Raw genomic sequence first — 16,294 nt, 5'->3', positions numbered from 1 at the left:
TATACACACACACACACACACACACACACACACACACACACACGAATATTACTCAGTCACAAAAAAGAATGAGATCTTGCCATTTATAATGACATGGATGAAGCCAGAGAGTATTATACTAACTGATATAAGTTAGAGAAAGACAAATACCATATGATTTCACTCATATGTGGAATTAAACAAAGAAGGAAAGGGAGAAATAAAGAGAGCGGCAAACCAAGAAACAGACTTTTAAATGTAAAGAACAAAGTGATGGTTACCAGAGGGGAGCTGGGTGGGGGTTAAATAAATGATGGGGATTAAGCCATGCACTTGTGTGATGAGCACCAGGTGTTGTATGGATGTGCTGAATCACTATATTGTATACCTGAAACTAATATTACCCTGTATGTTAACTGGAATTTAAATAAAAACTTAAAAAGTAAAATAAACCTCCCTTCTATTTTTATATTACTGTAAATTCTTTCCTTATTGTCTGTAAATATTTGTTTGCTTCATTTATTTAAATATTAGACTACACTGGGTAAATATTTATAGTTGTTGTACTCTTATTGGATTGATGCCTTTATCGTTACGAAATGCCCTTCTTTGTCTCTTGTTAACAGTCTTTGTTTTAAAGTCTATTTTGTCTGATGATAAGTATGGCTACTCCAGCTTTTTGTTTCCATTTGCTTGGGATATCCTTTTCCATCTCTTCAATTACATGTCAATCTCATGTAGGCGGCATGCAGGTAGGTCTTGTTTTTTAATTCATTCAGTCACCTCATGTTTTTTGACTGGATTAGTGTATTTAAAGTAATTATTGACAAGTATGTACTTATTGCTATTTTGTTAATTGTTTTATGGTAGTTTTTTGTAGTTCTTTTCTGTTCTTGTCTTGCTCTTTCATGATTTCTAAATTAATGGTCACTTAAGTTCTAACACATTCTAAAAAGCACTACATTTTTAATCCTACATACTCCCTGACGTTTTATGTATTTGATGTCATATTTTACTTTTTATTTGTGCATCCCTTAACTATTGTACCTATAGTCAATTTTACTATTTGTCGTTTCACCTTCATACTACCTTTACAAGTCGGTGAGCCACTACCTTTCCTATATGCTTGGTTTTATCAGTGAGGCTTTTTTCCCCCCATAATTTTCTAGTTATGGTCTTTTTTTTTTCTTCTTAAAGAAGTCCTTTTAGCAATTCTCATAAGGCTCACTCAGTGGTGATAAACTTAACTTTTATTTGTCTGGGAAACTTTCTCTCTCTCTTTCAATTCTGAAATATAACCTTGTTCGATAGAGCACTCTTGGTTGTGTTTTGTTTTTTCTTTTCTTTTCTTTTTAGAACTTTAAATTCACTCCCTTCTGTCCTGAAAAATTTTTGCTCTAAACTTAACTTATACCCTTACGGGTGTTCCCTTGTAGTTGGCTAGTTGTTTTTTCTCTTGCTGCTTTTTAAGATTCTAATTTTTGACATTTCAATTATGTGACTTATGTGGACCCCTTTGGGTTCATCTTAATTGGGACTCTCCGCAGTTCCTGGACCCAGATGTCTGTTTTCTTCCTCAGTTAAAGAAGTTTTCAGTTACTATTTCTTCAAATATGTTTTCTGCTACTTTTTCTTTCTCTTCTCCTCCTAGGATCCCTCTAATGCAAATGTTGCTATGCCTGATGATGTCTAAGACATCCCAAACTATTCTCATATTAAAAGTTTTCATTCTGCTATTCAGCTGGGATGCTTTCCATTACTGTTTTCTAGATTATTGATCCGTTCTTTTGCATCCTCTGTTGATTCCCTCTAGTGTATTTTTCATTTCAATTACTGTTCTTCAGCCCTGATTGGTTCCTTTCAACATTTTCTTTTTGCTGAAGTTTTCACTGTGTTCATTCATTCTTCTCTATAATTCTAGTGAGCATCTTTATGATCATTACTTTGAACTCCCTATTAGCTAGACTGCTTGTCTCCATTTTGTATAGTTTTTTTTTCCCAGAGGTTGTTTTCTGTCTTGTTCTTTCATTTGGAACACATTCCTTTCTCCTCATTTTGTCTGACTCTCCTTATTTCTACATATTAGGTAAATCAGCTACATCCCATGGTCATGAAGGATTGGCCTTATATAGAAGGCATCCTGGAGGGCCCAGAAACACAGTCTCCCCTGGTCACAAGAACCAGGTCTCCAGGGGTGACTCTGTGTGGGCTGCATGTTCTCTCCCTTTGTGGCTGGGCCACAAGTGTTGTGGGCAGGGCTGTCACCAACCCTCTGGGTAAAAGTGGTTTTTGAGGGTGCAGGTCCTGGCTGAGGCTGCCCATTAATTGTGATAGGATGGGAACTGCTTTGGAGGCAAGTGTTTGTCCTAGACTAGGGTGCCTGCTAGGTGTGGCAGGGTGGGAGCCAATATGGAGGGGGCCTGCTGGGGCAGGTCTGCAAGGGAATGCTAGAATGGGGTGAGTGGTGCTAACAAGGAAGATGCAGATTGTCAGAGTTGACACTCACCTGCATTTGGGCAAGCTAGGCAGGAGGGCAAGAAAAAGTTAGCTTGCCACTGTTTCCGCTCCAGGAGAATTTGCCTACTTTCTTATTGGTCCAACATCATGCCTTTTGGGCATTCATAGAAGACCTGAACTCTTCTTCTTTTCTTATTTCTTTCTTTTCTTACTCTCGATCAGTTGTTTGTATTCATAACATATTTTAGTTTGTTTCACGCTTAAATCATGACTGTCTTACAGTTTTTTTCAGTTTTCTTAGAGTTTTGAATTGCTTTTAACTTTTTCATACAGAATGCTGTGCTGTCAGCATACCCTCTGGTTTCCCTGTTCTCAAATATAATAGTACTACATGGAGTAGCTCCTCCCCTCTCTACTCTCCTTTATGGAGAACTTCCAGAGAAACTCCAACACCTTTTCTGTTCTGGACTGGCTGCTCTTCAGTTGCCATCTAAGGTCTTCCCTTCACTGCTTCTTTGGATTGAATCCACTGTTTCATAGATCATGTATTCTTCTTTCTTGGTTTACTTAATTTGACACAGTACATATTCAAGTAACTCTAAGAAAATTGCTATTTTTCAGATAAACTTTCTGAATTTTTTTTCATGTTTGTTTATTTTTGAGAGAGAGAGATCTGAGCTGTGAGCACAGAGCCCGATGCGGGGTTCAAATTTACGAACCTTGAGACCATGCCTGAGCTGAAGTTGGACATTTAACCACTTAGCCAACTGAGACACCAAAGTGCCCCACTTTCTGAGTTTTTAAATGTCTTTATTCTAAACCTCATATCTGACTGATAGCTTGACAGGATATTGGAAATCTGATTCAGAATCCATTTCTCTAGAGCTGCCAATGAGAATTTAATTTAATTTTGTTCCGATTAAAGGGACCTCGTTTTTCTCTCTGAGTTTTTAGTATCTTGCTTTCATCAGTGTTTTTCTAAAAATTCAAGATGATATGTTTATGTATGTTTCTTTTTTATTCATTGTACTTGGCTTTTTTCAATCAAAAGACTTGTATGTTATATAAGTTCTTTAATTCTGTGGGCAAGACTAGAGGGAGCAAGAGAATCTGGGGTGGGAAATGATTAGATGCTAGTTACACAAGCATGTTGTGTTTCCCCCAAGTAAGGAAACTGGGATCCTTACAAGGAATCCTACTGGGTTCCAGCTCTTTGGACCCATCTTATCATCCCAGTCTCTCCAATTCTCCCCATTCTGTATTCTTTCTTTTTAAAAATTTTTTAAATGTCTACTTATTTTTGAGAGAGAGAAAGACAGAGAAACAGAGAGAGAGAGAGAGAGAGAGAGAACACAAGTGGGAAAAGGGCAGAAAGAGAGAGAGAGAGAATGAATCTGAAATAGGCTCCAGGCTCTGAGCTGTTAGCACATAGCCTGACGTGGGGCTCAAACTCAGGAACAGTGAGATCATGACCTGAGCTGAAGCCAGACACCCAACTGACTGAGCCACCCAAGCGCCCCTCCATTCTATATTATTTCTGTGATGAGTTCCTTCTTTCCATCTTTTCTCTTCTTTCTGCTCCAGACTCCAGTTAGTTGTTGAAATTCTTGTCTCTATGTCTCCTCTCTACCTCCCCCTTCCCTCCTGCCCCATCCTCTTCCCTCCCTCCCTCCCTTGTGAGATAGCCTAAACTTTAGCTTCTAGGCCTTATGATGAAATTTTAAATTTTGGTACATTTTAAAATTCTAACATCTCTTTCTGGTGGTTAGCATTCTGTTTTCATAAGATTCTATTCTTATTTTATATAATCTCTCTGAATATAGTAATTATTGTTTAAAAAGACTTTACTTTTTAGAACAGTTTTAAAGAAAAATCTGGAAGACAGTACAGAGAGTTCCCATATATGCTGCTTTACATTAGCATCTGTTATAATTAATAAGTCAATATTATTATATTAATATTATGAGAGACCATACTTTATTCACATTAAGTTTTGTCTAATTTTTTTTTCTGTTCCCAGGATCCTACCCAGGATCTGCTAATACATTTAGCTGTCATATCTCCTTAGGCTTCTTTTGGCTGTGACAATTTTGCAAATTTTCCTTGTTTTTGATGACCTTGACAGNCCCTTCCATTTTCCCCCACCCCCATCAGCCCTCAGTTTGTTCTCAGCATTCAAGAGTCTCTCATAGTTTGCCTTCCTCCTTCTCCCCAGCTATTTTTCCCCTTTTTCTCCCCCATGGTCCTCCATTAAGTTCCTCCTAATCCACTTATACATGTAAACATATGGTATCTGTCCTTCTCTGCCTGACTTATTTCGCTCAGCATAACACCCTCAAGGTCCATGTTGCTACACATGGCCAGATTTCATTGTTTCTCATTGCCATGTAGTATTCCATTGTATAGATAAACCACATCTTCTTGATCCATTCATCAGTTGATGGACACTTAGGCCTTTTCCATGTTTTGTCTATTGTTGAGAGTGCTGCTATGAACATTGGGGTACATGTGCCCCTATGCATCAGCACTCCTGTATCCCTTGGGTAAATTTCTAGCAGTGGTCTTAGCATGCTTTCTTCTCTGTTATTTTGTTTATGCTTGTGAATAAATGCCAGGCTGCACTTTACTTTTGGGAACCAAGTAAAGAGTCAGCTGTTCACTGTTCTATATACCAATCTTCAATAAATCCCTATTTCTAATAATTCCTATCAGATCTGCCAACCCTGAGTTTGTAGCTACTCTGGGATTCTGCTGAGAGAATAAAGGAGAGCAGCTCACTTCTGCACTGCAGCCCATACACAGCCCCTCATTCTGGGCTGTGGTTTCCTCAGCCTGCTTCTGCCTTCCATCTTTAAGAAATATGTAAATCTTGGGGCGCCTGGGTGGCTCAGTTGGTTAAGCGTCCAACTTCGGCTCAGGTCATGATCTCACAGTTCGTGGGTTCGAGCCCCGCATCAGGCTCTGTGCTAACAGCTAGCTCAGAGCTTGGAGCCTGCTTCAGATTCTGTGTGTGTCTCTCACTCTGACCCTCCCCTGCTCACACTGTCTCTCTCTCTCTCTCAGAAATAAAAAACATTAAAAAAAAGAAATATGTAAATCTCTTGACATTAATTTTTTCCTCTTGCATTCCTCTCTACTGTTTCATTTATTTTCATGTTTTAAATATTCCTTTAAATTCCTAGACTTTAACTTCAGAGAAGTTTGGGATGGAATGGGAAGAGAATGTATCTATTCAGTCTGTCATCTTTTACCTGAAGATTCCACAAGTCCACTAGTTAAAGAAAAATAAAATCTCTCCTAATAAACAAAGGAAGTATAAATGTCCATTAATGCATAATCATAGTTTTGTTATCATTTATAATTCTTTTGATATGGATTTAATTTATATTCCTGTCAGAGGTTTTATTAAAGCTTCTGGTAAAATTCAGTCAGGATAGGGTCTCCATAGGAAAAAGAATGCACCCATATGAACCTTTCATGAAGGGCCTATGTGTAAAGTCATGGGCAGGTTAAGAGAACACACAAGGGAATGGTGAGGCACCAGGAATAAGCAACAGAAGGATACTCTTACAATGCCTACAGCCAGAGGGACAAGGCAAGGAAAGGAGTTATAGGAGCGAGGTAGGCAAAAGAACTGTGGAGAGGAGGCCATCCCTCAGAAGCTGTAGCATACAGATATGGTTGCGTGCCAAAACAAAGTGGGGAAGAAATGTCCATTCCTGGCAGTACAATCTACTGCCCAGACCCAACCTGAAGCTAGTCAGGGAAGAGGACCCAAAAGATGTAGTTTGTAGGAGTTGGAGCAGGGTTAAGAATAGATCAAGGGGTGGATAGAGAACTGATATTAAAACCTAATGTTTTTGAACAGACATTTCCCTAAAGAGACATATAGATGCCTAAGAGACACATGAAAAGATGCTCAACATCATCAATCATCAGGGAAGTACAAATGAAAACCACAATGAGATATTACCTCACACGTGTCAGAAGAGTTAAAATCAAAAGATAAGAAATAAGAAGTGTTGGTGATGTACAGAAAAGGGAACCCTCATGTGTACTGTTGGCAGAAATGCAACTCTGTGCAGCCACAATGGAAAACAGTGTGAAGGGTCCTCAAAAAATTAAAAATAGAATTACCATATGACCCAGTAATTCCACTACTGGGTATTTACCTAAAGACTATGAAAACACTAATATGAAAAGATGTATTCACCCCTATATTTATTGCTGCATTGTTTACGAGACCCAAACTATGAAAGCAGCTTGTGTCCATTGACTGATGAATGGATAAAGANCTATGCTGACAGCTCAGAGCCTTCAGATTCTGTGTCTCCTCCTTTCTCTGCCCCTCCCATGCTCATGCTCTGTCTCTCTCTGTCTCTCAATAATAAATAAAAACGTTAAAAAATTTTTTAAAAAAAGAAATGAAATCTTGCCATTTTCAACAACATGGATGGACCTAGAGGGTATAATGCTAACTGAAATACGTCAATCACAGAAAGACAGACATCATATGATTTCACTAATGTTAATTTAAGAAGCAAAACAAATGAACAAAGGAAAAAAGAGACCAAAAAAAAGAGACTCTTAACTTCAGAAAACAAAATGGCAGTTGCCAGAGGGAGGTGGGTAGGGCGATGGTTGAAAAAGATAAAGAGACTTAAGACTACACTTATCATAATGAGCACTGAGTATACAATTATTCAATCACTATATTGTACACCTGAAACTAATATAACACTGTAAGTTAACTATACTGGAATTAAAATGAAAAAATAAGCAATAAATAAATAAAACTACAGCTTGCAACAAGAACCTAATGTTTTATTAGCAATATAGTTCAATACTAAATATTTGTGATTTGACAAAACATAAGTAGGAATATGTGATGTTGGATGTTATTATGTATAATGATCCCAATTAAATATAAAAAAAGACTAAGAGTCCTCATTCTCATGAGTACTTTTTAAAGGGGAACAACAACATGTAGCAGATGAGTCTAAAGCTAATCAGGGCCATCATACAAGTTAAGACAAACACTAAATCTATAGATGTAAAATAAATCATAACCAAACTTTGTATATCAAATGTAGAAATTTGTTACTATCATTAAAAATCTATGTTATAGAATCGGGCACCCTCCTACACTGTTGGTGGGAATGTAAACTGGTACAGCCCATCTGGAAAACAGTGTGGAGGTTCCTCAGGAAACTAACAATAGAACTCCCCTAGGACCCAGCAATAGCACTGCTAGGAATTTACCCAAGGGATACAGAAATGCTGATGCATAGGAGCACATGTACCCCAATGTTCATAGCAGCACTCTCCACAATAGCTAAAACATGGAAAGAGCCTAAGTGTCCATCAACAGATGAATGGATCAAGAAGATGTGGTTTATCTATACCATGGAATACTACATGGCAATGAGAAACAATGAAATCTGGCCATGTGTAGCAACATGGATGGACCTTGAGGGTGTTATGCTGAGCGAAATAAGTCAGGCAGAGAAGGACAAATATCATATGTTTGCACGTATAGGAGGATTAGGAGGAACTTGACGGAGGAACAAGGGGGAGAAGAAGGGCGGAAATGGTGGGGGAAAGGGAGAGAGGCAAACCATGAGAGACTCTTGAATGCTGACAAAAACTGAGGACTGATGGATGTAGGGGGAGGGGGGGATGGGCATGGAGGAGGACACTTGTGGGGATGAGCACTGAGTGTTATGTGGAAACTAATTTGACAATAAACTATTAAAAAAAAAATCTATGTTATATTGTACATAACATATGTAGAATAGATGTAGAATAGTGGTAACCCTAGGGTGGCAGTGATGGGAAGGGGGGAAGCATGAAGAGCTTTGGAAGTACTGGTGATATTTTGTTTCTTGATCTGGGTTCTAGTTACACAGATGTGATCACATTGTGAAAATTCATTGATGGCTGGGTGTACTTATGAGCTGTGTTTTTTGTATATATATTATACTTCAACAAAAAATTCAACAAAAAATGATGACAGCCATGAATACAACTAAAAAAACTAACCAAACCAAACTTTGTTGAAGTATTTTTTTTTATCCTTCTTTAGGCATCCTCATGAACAAGTCAACAAAGATTTACTGGAACAACTAAAGCAATGATAACCATTCAACACATGAAAGTCAGACCTTAGCTTCAAGGAATTTATGATCTGCTTAGGAAAGCTAAATATTTAGACATCAAATTAAGAATATTAATAAGCAACATATCAGTCTATGAAGAACACTATAGTAAAAACAGATCCAATATCGGCATGTAACTGATTCTTACTGGAAAGCCTAGATGTAAATAACTCCTCAAGTGAGCGCTTTCTGTTGAGGATAGGTCAATTAGGCCAAGTAGGCAAAAAGTCTTCAGAAGGTGTTTCAATGTTTGCTGTGGTTGGACAAGGGAGAGGGTGAGTGACACCCCATTTTCTGCTTCAGTGGGAGTAGCCCTATTTTTGTTTTATAAAACTATGGGTTCTGTGTTAGTTTTCATTTAACAAAAGAATTTTGTTGCTAAAATGAGCTTGAAAACCACTCGTCTAGAAATCTGACTTCTAGATTTGTATATCTCCATTGACATTATCTTACAGCTGAAAAATATTTTAAAACCCCTGAAACTCTAAAAATAAAACCCACTTTAAAAGAAAGTGAAAATTACCTGAAGTAAAGGGATAAAATCCTCCTGTTCTAGAGAGTTGCAGCTGGGCTTTGCCAGGAGACAGATAAACTTAGAGGCATCATCATGATGGTTATTCAGCAACCTACAAAAGAGACAAATGCTTAGGAAGTCTGGCTACTGAGAGCAAGGTCTACAACATCAACAGTTGCTAATTTCAGCCTCAACTGAGGGCCATTTAGATCTAGAATCAGGTTCTCTCTTTTCAATAATGAAAAAAAGGGAATTTTTCTATGCTCTTTTAAAAAATTTGTTTGTTTATTTATTTATACTTACTTATTTGAGAGAGTGTGAAGAGAGCAGGCAAGCACAGGGAAGGACCACACAGAGAGGCAGAGAACCCCAAGCAGGCTCTGCATTGTTAGTACAGAACCCAATGTGGGGCTCGAACTCACGAACTGTGAGATCATGATCTGAGCTGAAATCAAGTCATCAGATGCCTAACCAACTGAGCTACCCAGGAGCCCCTCCAATCTCTTGATTTTGTCAAAGGGACACCTCAATAAAAGCTCAATAACAAAATCTCATATTATTTTTGTAGAACGTTTCTGGGGCTAAGACCAGAGTTAACTGAACTAATGCAGGGGAGAATGTCCATTCAGGGTTAGCACAGGACATCCAGACCCAGAACTCCAGAGCTACCCACCAGCCAGCCAAGAAAGAATATATCAGCTGGACTACTACACACCACATAAGGCAAAGACTTCTGTTTGCCCAGTTTGGCAGACATACTCAGGGCCCACCTATAGGGGGTTTCTGAAATTAGACTTTGAAGGACCGGTTTAAAAAAAGAAAAGAAAACAATGAATGAATGCTCTTTTAAATCTTTAAGCTCTAAGAATTCTTCATGCCCAACTAATTACTGGACATTTCCACTTAGTAACTATACTCTAACAGCAAAGTTAAAGTATCAAAAACCAAATTTAAAATCTTCCCATCAAAGTCAGTCCTTTTCCTGGGCATCTATTTCTGTTAAAGGTGATAACATCTAAGTTATTTGGGCTTGAAAGTTTGAAGTCATTTCAAACTTATTTCCTTTCCTTATTTTATCCACATCCAATAAGTCTCCATATTTTCTTGTTTTCCTTCTTTAATCATTTACTGAATGCTATGTGTGCCCCGACCTGTGTCTAGCCTTGAAGATACCTGGGATACAAAGAAAATAGGTCACAGTTCTATTCTCTGTAAAGAGCTTATAGTCTACCAGATGGCCAACAGACACATGAAATGATGCTCAGCATCCCTCATCATCAGGGAAATACAAATCAAAACCACACTGAGATACCACCTCACGCCAGTCAGAGTGGCTAAAATGAGCAAATCAGGAGACTACAGATGCTGGCGAGGATGTGGAGAAATGGGAACCCTCTTGCACTGTTGGTAGGAATGCAAACTGGTGCAGTCACTCTGGAAAACAGTATGGAGGTTCTTCAAAAAATTAACAATAGAACTCCCTTATGACCCAGCAATAGCACTGCTAGGAATTTACCCAAGGGATACAGGGGTGCTGATTCATAGGGGCACATGCACCCCAATGTTTATAGCAGCACTTACAACAATAGCCAAATTATGGAAAGAGCCTAAATATTCATCAACTGACAAATGGATAAAGAAAATGTGATTTTTATATACAATGGAATACTACTTGGCAATGAGAAAGAATGAAATCTGGCCATTTGCATCAACATGGGTGGAACTGGAGGGTATTATGATACGTGAAATAAGTAAGTCAGAGAAAGACAGAAACCATATGTTTTCACTCATATGTGGATCTGGAGAAACTTAACAGAGGACCAAGGGGGAAAAAGTTACAGAGATGGAGGGAGGCAAACCATGAGACTTTTAAATACTGAGAACAAACTGAAGGCTGATGGGGGTGGAGGAGAGGGGAAAGGGTGTGATGGGCATTAGGGAGGGCACTTTTTGGGTGAGCACTGGGTGTTGTTTGGAAACCAATTTGACAATAAATTATATTAAAAATAATAAAAAAATAAAAGTTTGATGACATAACATTTTCTGCTGCAAAAAGACAAAAAAAAAGAGCTTATAGTCTAGTGAGAGTGCTACATCATTAAGATTATACTATTTATAAACTCAGATTATACTCTGTCATGTGACAGAAGTAATAAGCACGGGTGTCATGGGAGGACACAAGAGGGCCAGTGAGATTCCCCAGAATAGGTAAGTAGGAAAGAAGGATGCTGTGGGTTAGGAGGGCTGCATGTACAAATGCTTGGTGTGAGAGCAGGTGGAATATTCTGGCAACTACAAACACTGGGGTGGTAAGAGAAAGGGACATGAACATGTAGAGCTGGCCTTTTTATGTTAGATTAGGAAGCCTTGGAAGAATTTTATTCCAAGGAAGAATTTTAAGTTGGATAGGGACAAGATCAGATGTGTTTTTCAAAAATATCAAGCAAAAATCCAACCAAGGGCCTGAGCATGGATAGTGGCAGTGGGAGATGAAGAGAAAGGGACAAATCTGGTTGAACTGAAAAGGACAAGGTAGTTGATAGGTGTGGAGGGATGAATGGAAGGGGAAGTCCATAATGACTCCTAGGTTTCCGGCATGGATCCTTAAGTGCTTGGAATATAGGATGGGAACACAGGAGTCCTTAGGAATATTTCCTCAAAATGTTTTATACAACCATTCCCTTTTCTAATGCCAGTGTACCTTTGAGTTCAGTCAGGTCTTATTACTCCATGCTGAGACCAAAAGAAGGAAAAGGGTCAAAACAGATTTCAGTGTTCATCAAACCTTAAAACATGGGCAATTCATCCTGATATATTATTTGATTATTTAATTCCCTTTTTCAAAAATGTTCAGCAGCTCTCTACTACTTATATAAGTAAGTCTAAATGCCTCAGTTGAGCATTTAAGGCTCTCTGTAATTAGGTGGGAACCTGCCTACCTACCTATCTTACTACTTTGCTAAACAAAACTTCCACTTCAGGCAGCTGGCCTGGTCCACTATTCTCTAAGTGTGCCATGTGCATTCTTGCCTCTGTGCCGTTTCTCATGCGATTCTACTCTCCTAGAATACCACCCTCTCAACTTTGCTACTGGAATGCTGGCTAGTCTTTAAGGTTCAGCTAATAATGCAAGTCTTCTTAGCTTCTCTCACAACTAAATTCTTTACTGATCTTCATACTGTTTAATTTATATGCATTATATATACACCATTGTACTGTTGTTGTTTTTTTTCCTTAGCAGCCAGCACAGTGACTTTCACACAGAAGATTCTCAAAAACTGTTTGTGATCTAATGGATGTATACTTAAAAACTGACTTCATCTGTGATTATTAAAGCTATGTATAATTTCTATATTAATTCTCCTTATCATTCTTTAGCATACTCAAGGCCCCTAAATATATACATAAACATATACACTTTAGAAAAAGATTAGTATGTAATAAGTGCTGACAGGAACCACCTCCTAGGACTAGAAAATGAGTGGGATGATTACAATAAAAAGGTGGTGAGATCTGTGTAAAGGAGCACTTTTATAAAGAAAGGATAACACAGATGAGAGCTACTCTGAGAGGAAAAAGACAAATGAAGGATGGCCTTTTCTGATCGGAAGCATGAAATAGAATGAAAAGGTGAATTATGATTTTCAGCCAATTATATGGCCAGTAAACTCTATATGGAAGAGAAAAGGAGATAAATAAAAGTTATGAAAGCTGGAGAAAGAAGGTAAACATAGCTACTCTAAATTGGTATCTTAAAACAAAATACTGTTTTGTTAATAGAAAAATGATACCCTGACATTCAAAGGCAAGAGAAAATAAAGCATAAAGAATCTGGAGCACTATTACTTGACTGAGAGGAGCTATGCCACAAAGCTGGTAATTCAGGAACTCAAAAAAGCTGTGGAGCAATGCCTTTCCCCTAAAAATGTCCTGACTGTAAGAAAACAGATATCAGAGTACAGATATGAAATGGGCAATAAGGCAGGGAAAGGAGGAAAGGCAGAGGCAGGGAAACAAGAGCCCATGAAGGTGTTCATCCTCAAACCATTAAGAGGAGGGCTAGGAAGTCTCCATTCCATGAGTACTGAGACAGCAGGGAAATGATTTCTTGCTACTCTGTGACTTTTACATGTGACTTCACTTTTCAAGAATATATATGACCCTTAAAAGGCATTTTAAAAACCAAGAAACATATCATATGTTTGCACGTATAGGAGGACTAGGAGGAACTTGACGGAGGAACAAGGGGGAGAAGAAGGGCGGAAATGGTGGGGGAAAGGGAGAGAGGCAAACCATGAGAGACTCTTGAATGCGGACAAAAACTGAGGACTGATGGATGTGGGGGGAGGGGGGGACGGGCATGGAGGAGGGCACTTGTGGGGATGAGCACTGAGTGTTATGTGGAAACTAATTTGACAATAAACTATTTGTAAAAAAATAAAATAAAATAAAATAAAATGTGGATTGCAAAAAAAAAACAAAAAAAAACACCAAGAAACAGACTCAACAATAGAGAACAAATTGATGGTTACCAGGGGGAGAGCAGTAGAGGGATGGGTGAAATAGGTGATGGGGATAGAAGAGAGCACTTTTTGTGATGAGCCCAAATTATATGGTAGTGTTGAATCACTGTATTGCACACCTAAAACTATCATACTGTATGTTAACTAACTGGAATTTAAATACAAACTTAAAAAAAGATAAAATAAAAATAAAAGGCATTTTATGAGTGAAGAAAGGAGCTCCCACTAGAGGGCACTCCAACCATTTTAGTGCGATGTCATAAGATAAAACTTTAATACAGTGACATACACTCATCTAGTCACAGAAATATTTTTTCAAATGAATAAAGATAGGGACAGTTGCTCATACTATATGAATTCATAGACAGTCTCCTATAGTTCCCTAAAATGAAGACTTGTGCTTTGTGTCTTTTTTCCCCTTTTGCCTTTTGTAGAAATATCCTTTCCCTAGAGATAAAATTAAAATGATTCATCTCAATAAAAGAACATGGCTGTTGTGGCTGCTGCTGCTGCTCTACCTACCACATAAATGTCCAGCCCCTCAGCAACACACAGTCTTAAGACAAAAAACCTGGCTGTTATTCTCTTTAAGATTATGCAGTTAACTACAGGTAACTGAAGTTGGTTAACAGTTTTCTTTTGCTATAGTCAGCCTCAGACTCACCAATGTAGGGTCCTAGAATATTCAAATTGACTTAAAATAGAAGTAGCTACTTCTTTCTGGCTCTAATCTCTTATAGAATAGACTACTCTCTTTTTTTTTCAATCTGCCATCTTATTCAAAGATTTTTCTTAAACAATTATAACAATTATAACTCACTTCTCGCTGCTTTCACAGATTGTCAGATGACCACAATGCTGATCTCAATGGCTAAAGGTACCTCTGACAAAACCCGTGTAGTATCTCTATTCTTTCTACCCTTGCTTCATACTCCATCCAGCTAAGGCCTTGTCAGGGCCTGATATTTACCAGGTATAAATTACCAGGAATTTACCAGCGTGAAAGAAGCTAGCTAGCTGAACAAAAGTTAGAACATGCACACATTTCAAGTTCTTTAATTCTGCTACTGTTACTTGTTGATTTAAAAGAACAATAATAATTAATAACCCATAATTGGACCACCCAGCTGAAGTCTTGGCTTTACTGGTGGGAAAAGGAGAGGGAATCCAAGCTGACTTCTCTGTTGTTCAGGCCCTAGGCTCTATTTTCTTCCTGGAGGTTCTAGGCTGCCAGAAATACCGATAATAAATACCCTAAGGGCAAATGCCAATTCTTTTGCTGGTTCACTTCTGTTAATTAGTACTTTTATGCTATTTCTAGCCTCTATGGAATTCCCTGACTTTTATGACTACTTATCCACACATTAAAAAAAAAAAAAAAGGCATTTCTTAGATTTTATCCAGCAGTTTTCTATTTGCTATAGGAGAGGTGGAATGGTAATCATGGCACTGACTTTGAAGTGTCACCTAGATAGTGTATGAGGAATGATTCTCCTAGGGCCTTTTCAGTTCTTGGTATTCAGACAACTTAGAACTATTCCCTTAACAAAATGAGTAAAATTCACCTGGAAAACATGAACTGTTTTAACATTTTGTGGTTCTTCAAAAAAAGTTCATTGACTGATAAGAGTTCTATATACTCCTAACTGTCGTTCTAATGTAATACAGGAAGAACTTGGTGAACTCCTAACTGTCGTTCTAATGTAATACAGGAAGAACTTGGTGAACTCCTAACTGTCGTTCTAATGTAATACAGGAAGAACTTGGTGAACTCCTAACTGTCGTTCTAATGTAATACAGGAAGAACTTGGTGAACTCAACTTGCTGCTAAATTTTTAAAAGTAAAAATACACTTATCAATCACCTACTATTCTCAAGCTGATACTATTAAGGGCTTTTAGGTGGCATGAAGGGAATAGAAGTACTCTGTATGCTGAATTCTGCTATTATATGTTGATTTTAAGTAATAATAGTGATGATGACAATGAGGGTAACAGATGAATGGCATTTCCCAATAGTTTACCAGGAAGGGTATCTAGCCCAAAAAATGTGAGCAAAACATATGTAAACAAGGCTATAAACATGTAAAGAAGGCCAGTCAGTTAAAACAGGTAGAAGGGGCAAGCTGTGACATTCTCTTAAAATGTATAAATATATCAAGAAATAACTTATAAAGAAGAAAAATGGGGAAAAAAAGGTTAAAATTAAAGTAAACTTGTCAGAGGTGAAACAGGTGATGAGGATTAAGAGTACACTTATGATGAACCATGAGATCATGGACCTGAGCTGAAATCAAGAGTTGGACTTAACCCACTGAGCCACCCAGGCACCCCTGGAAGCTGTATTTTTCACATGACACATATGGTCTGCTCCCCTTAAAAGAGATCTACTTTTTTTTTTTTTAAGTTTATTTCTGAGAGAGCGACAGACCAGAGACAGAGAAACAGTCCCAAGTAGGCTCTGCACTGTCATCATAGAGCCTGACGTGGGGCTAGAACTCACAAACTTTGAGATCATGACCTGAGCTGAAATCAAGTCAAACACTTAACCTACTGAGCCACCCAGGTGCNTGGGTCATAGGGGAGTTCTATTGTTAGTTTCCTTAGGAACCTCCACACTGTTTTCCAGAGGCGCTGTACCAAAGAGAGTCTACTTTTATGTCA

The 16,294-nt window shown here is 38.1% G+C and overlaps 1 protein-coding gene across 1 annotated transcript in view; it reads right to left on the bottom strand.

Annotated features, from left to right (window-relative positions):
- PPP2R3A (protein phosphatase 2 regulatory subunit B''alpha) overlaps nt 1-16,294 on the bottom strand; it is a 163,132-nt gene that overhangs the window by 87,549 nt on the left and 59,289 nt on the right. Inside the window, exon 5 of the mRNA XM_077752333.1 lies at nt 9,118-9,220. Coding sequence (XP_077608459.1) covers nt 9,118-9,220 — 103 coding nt within the window. The remainder of the gene's footprint in view (nt 1-9,117; nt 9,221-16,294) is intronic.

Source organism: Crocuta crocuta, unplaced genomic scaffold (assembly GCF_008692635.1).
Source record: "Crocuta crocuta isolate KB4526 unplaced genomic scaffold, BGI_CrCroc_1.0 scaffold580, whole genome shotgun sequence".
Taxonomy (NCBI): Eukaryota; Metazoa; Chordata; class Mammalia; order Carnivora; family Hyaenidae; genus Crocuta; species Crocuta crocuta.
Note: the sequence above shows the minus strand (reverse complement) of the source record. Positions and strands in the feature narration are given on the sequence as shown.